The following is a 4,687-nucleotide window of genomic DNA, read 5'->3' on the forward strand; positions in this document are numbered from 1 at the left end:
GGCAATCACGAATTCAAAATAATTAACTTTAACTTATTCAATAATTCATGGGCCTCAAATTATATACTATTTCTTTTCCCTATTTTGTTTTGATGCGGAACATTTCACTTTCCTCACGTTTAAAACTTTGCATCTTTGCAATAGGACATTTCCCCCTCCCCACATTGAGAATTTTCCTTGCAAAATTCATTACTATCCCAACTATCTACTTAGACATGCTCTCCACCTTTAGAACTTTGTAGCCTTGCGTGACATTTCCATGTGTAGTCGGGCCTAGTGCAAAGACCAAGCGAGAAACGCCCAATACCATTTGTAGTGCTTCTTGCATTTCCTTGTGTAGCCACTCAATATGGGCTCCAAAGTCTGGTCATTTACAAGAAGTGGGGGCTCTGGTCATTTACAAGAATTGACTCTTGTAATTTGATGGTGTCGGTAAAACAGTTTCTCACATTGTAGAGATAGCGACGTCCATATCTTGTGTTTTTATTTACTGGCCTTGAATGTGTGGGTTAAAAATGAGTGGTGCTCATAGTGTACACATCGGGAACGTGGGAATTTTGAATATGATATTTAAGTAAGAGCGGTGGTAGGCAGCAATTTTGGTCAGTTTCTTTCACCTACCTTACTGGCAACATCCTGCCAGTCAAATGAAGCTGCCGACAGCGGAAGCAATGATGGTTGCTCACAACCGTCCTGCATGAATTACCTACTTCATAAGTGTGGGGAAATCGCTTGATAATTGTACGAAAATGGAGGGACAAAAAAGCAAGCATCATTCATTCATACTGTAGGTTGTATCATTTGTTTGACGTACAATATTTATCATTAAAAATAATAAATAAAGAGCACGCATAATACATTTTTTTTTTTACTATTAGCACTGTTTAGACTAATTTCATTTTCCACTCCCGAAATTGTATCTTATTTTTACTTTATATCATGAATTTTAATTTTGAACAATTTGTATATTTAACTTTTTAGATTTGTCCCACTTAAACCCAATTGATAACAGCATTAGTAAAACTAAAGGAATAGAGAAGTGTACATGCAACTTATACTTCAGCCACGAGATAGTAGTAGTATATTACTACCATCTCACAATCCCTATCAGTTGGGCAAAAGAGGTCTTATGTGTACGAACAGTTAGTTTTGCTATTGTTGTCACTAAGTAGATTGAAGGGAGACAAATATGAGAAATTAGGATATAGACTATCCAAAGTTAAAATTTAAATTGCAAAGTGAGAATAAGTTACAAATTTAGAAAAGCAAAAGTGAAGTTATTCCCAAATGTATAGGTAAGTATCTAAGTTCGGGATAATTGTATACTAATACTAATGACAATTCCATCAAGATCGTGACAATTCCATCACGATCCATATGGAACAGCAACGATTGCAATCGCAACTGAGACCACGACTTTAAACCATGTTCTGAGATCTCAAATATCTCATTAAGATGATTTCATGGTAATTTATAAATATTAAGTTGTTTACATCCTACATATCTTTGTTTTATTAGTTTTCTTCCCCACGCCATAGGAATATAACCCGTATACATGCCAGCATTTGATAAAAAAGATTTCTCTTCTATTGCTAATGCAGCCACTCCATAATTGGTTCTCTAAACCGGCCAAATTTCTTGTATAGGGCTCCAGTTTCAACCGTCAAAAACTTCATTAGTGAAACGAGGTAGAAGATAGACTTCCTTGTGTGACTCGTCGAAGCAGCACAAAATGATCTCCTGACAATTGCTAGTTAGTTTGTAACTAATCAGATAACTACAGAGTATTATCGAATATATAGCTGTAGTTAGTCTTGTTTAGTTGAATCATAGTTAGCCATCTCGGCTGAGTCATAATCAGAACGGAGGGACCAGTACAATATTGATTCCTGAATCGTGAATAATTCTATATCTGTGGTGACTCGCTCTGACTCGATCGATATTGGTCGATTCGAATCTGTGATGCATGAAATCGGACAAAATATCCAAATCAATTCGGAGTCGATATGAATTTTTTTTTCAAATTATGCCTTTTATGCTATTTTTTATTTTTAATAATTTTTTCAGACTTTTAAAATTTTTTTATATATTATAATGTGCATATTACTTGATATCCAACCCATATACAGGCGATGGATGTGGAACAATTGCGACAGCGACACGGCCACAGCCCACAACAAGAACCATGAGTTGAATGGAAACTCCTATAAATTTATATCAAAACACAATGTATCCAACTCACACAATCCCATTTTAACAAGTACTCTAGCATAGTTTTTGATTCACATCCTCCCCAAATGGGTATTTGTAATGGTGAATTGATTAGCCAAATTTCAAACCCTGATAGTCCTCTAGACATTGAGGAGTTCAGAAGGCAAGGCCACATGATCATAGATTTCCTTGCTGATTATTATCAAAATATTGAAAAATATCCCGTAAGAAGCCAAGTAGATCCAGGGTACCTTAAGAGCCGTTTGGCAGATTCGGCTCCATATCACCCTGAATCCATTGAAACAATTCTTAATGATGTTGAAAAAGATATTCTTCCAGGCATTACACATTGGCAAAGTCCTACTCATTTTGCTCTTTTCCCTTGTTCAATGAGCATCCCTGGATTTCTTGGCGAAGTTCTCAGCACTGGCTTCGGTACCGTTGGGTTTAACTGGATGTCATCCCCGGCTGCAACTGAGTTGGAGAATGTTGTCATGGATTGGTTTGGAAAAATGCTGAACCTTCCGAGTTCATTCTTGTTTAGTGGTGGTGGAGGAGGTGTACTGCAAGGTACAACATGTGAGGCCATGGTAGCCACCCTTACTGCCGCCAGGGATCAGATGCTTAGAAAAATTGGAAAAGCAAATATTGGAAAGCTGGTTGTTTATGCATCAGATCAAACACATTTTTCTGTCCAAAAGGCTGCACAAATTACTGGGATAAATTCGAACAATTTTCGTGTCATCCAAACGACAAAATCCACCAATTTTGGGCTCTCTTCAGATTCATTGCATTCTGCAATCAATGCAGATATTGATGCTGGTTTAGTCCCACTTTTCTTATGTGCCACAGTTGGGACAACCGTAGCAACTGCTGTGGATCCATTACGATCGATCTGTGGGCTTGCTAAGCAGCATGAGATTTGGGTTCATGTTGATGCTGCATATGCAGGCAGTGCATGTATATGTCCAGAGTTTCAACATTTTCTTGATGGAATTGATGGTGCAAATTCTTTCAGTCTTAATGCACACAAATGGTTCTTTACCACCCTGGATTGCTGCTGCCTTTGGGTTCAGGATCCCAATGCCCTTATAAAAGCCTTGTCGACAAAGCCTGATTACTTGAAGAACCAGGCCACTGACTCTAATAGAGTGGTGGACTACAAAGATTGGCAGATAGCATTAAGTCGCAGATTCAGAGCTTTGAAGCTTTGGCTTGTCTTAAGAAGTTATGGCATCGTTAACCTCCAAAAATTCATAAGAAACCATGTCAAAATGGCCAAACATTTCGAAGGGCTGATAGCAAAGAATAACAATTTCGAAGTTGTTATTCCTAGGAATTTTTCTGTGGTATGTTTTAGGCTTTCTCCATTTGCATTAACTGGAAACCAAAAGATCATGTCAAGTGAGGAAGATTTGAACGAGATCAACCGCAAACTTTTGGAATCCATCAATTCATCTGGTCGTGTTTACATGACTCATGGTATGATTGGAGGAGTATATACCATCAGGTTCGCTGTTGGGGCATCTCTAACTGACTACAGGCATGTTGAGTTGGCCTGGAAAGCGATACAAGAACATGCTGATACATTGCTCAATGATCTCTGTGTTTAGATGAATTTCCTGCTCTTCACTACCATATTTCAACCTCCTATTTTAATAATGTTTCCACCTAATCTCATTGTCCTGGAAACATATTTTTATTGTTATTTTCAGTAACTTGGGCTATGTTCATTGCATGTAATGCAACGGATTTGTCAATAATAAATTTTTTTTTTTGTGTGTTGATTAATCGCCTCAAAGTGTTCAAGATTTCTGCATTTTGAAAAAAGAAGAGAATGTACTAAACTTTTGTGCTTTGATAAACTACTTAAAAGGTGTACTAGGTTGATATTATGTGCAATAGAATCTTAAAAAACCTGTTGGATGCAATGTTTTTAAACTCGGACCGGTCAGTGAACCGGAGAGGTGGCCGGTTCGCGGTTCGACCGGTCCGACCGGTCCAACCGGTCGGTTCAAAGGTTCACTGTTTTTTTTTTTTTTTTTTTTTTTTTTTTTTTTTTTAAGTGTTAAGTACTAAGCAGGTTTCATTCTACACTTGAACTTTACCAACATAACTTAATTTAAGTTATGATAATAATAAATTTTCTAAAAGTTATACACAAAACATGGAATGATAAATATAATTAAAATATCATAATTCACCACAAGTTTTCATAAATTCATTATAAACATAAATAGATACAATCCAAATGTGCACCAATTATCACAAATAAAAACACAAAAAATAAATAAATTAAATATTGAAATTCTTTTACAACCCTTAAAAAAATCCATAAAAGAGTTCAAGTTAAGACAAACTATTTGAATAGCAAACTTTTATCAGTGGCATGATAAGCAACCACACCACCTTCACAATTTCATCAACTTAAGCTGAAAAAGTTAAAATTTTATTATAAAAATATAAATCTAATTGC

At 36.3% G+C, this 4,687-nt stretch overlaps 1 protein-coding gene across 1 annotated transcript; it reads left to right on the forward strand.

The window, feature by feature from the left end:
• Positions 1 to 2,218: 2,218 nt before the first annotated feature.
• LOC113709634 (tyrosine decarboxylase-like) lies at positions 2,219 to 4,002 on the forward strand. The gene has a single exon (XM_027232429.2). The coding sequence runs from the start codon at positions 2,298 to 2,300 to the stop codon at positions 3,822 to 3,824; it is 1,527 nt and encodes a 508-aa protein (XP_027088230.1). The 5' UTR covers positions 2,219 to 2,297; the 3' UTR covers positions 3,825 to 4,002.
• Positions 4,003 to 4,687: the final 685 nt, after the last annotated feature.

Source organism: Coffea arabica, chromosome 9e (assembly GCF_036785885.1).
Source record: "Coffea arabica cultivar ET-39 chromosome 9e, Coffea Arabica ET-39 HiFi, whole genome shotgun sequence".
NCBI classification, from domain to species: Eukaryota; Viridiplantae; Streptophyta; class Magnoliopsida; order Gentianales; family Rubiaceae; genus Coffea; species Coffea arabica.

Coding starts and splice junctions, on each gene's coding strand:
- LOC113709634 (XM_027232429.2), top strand. CDS start 2,298: ATGGGTATTTGTAATGGTGAATTGATTAGCCAAATTTCAAACCCTGAT.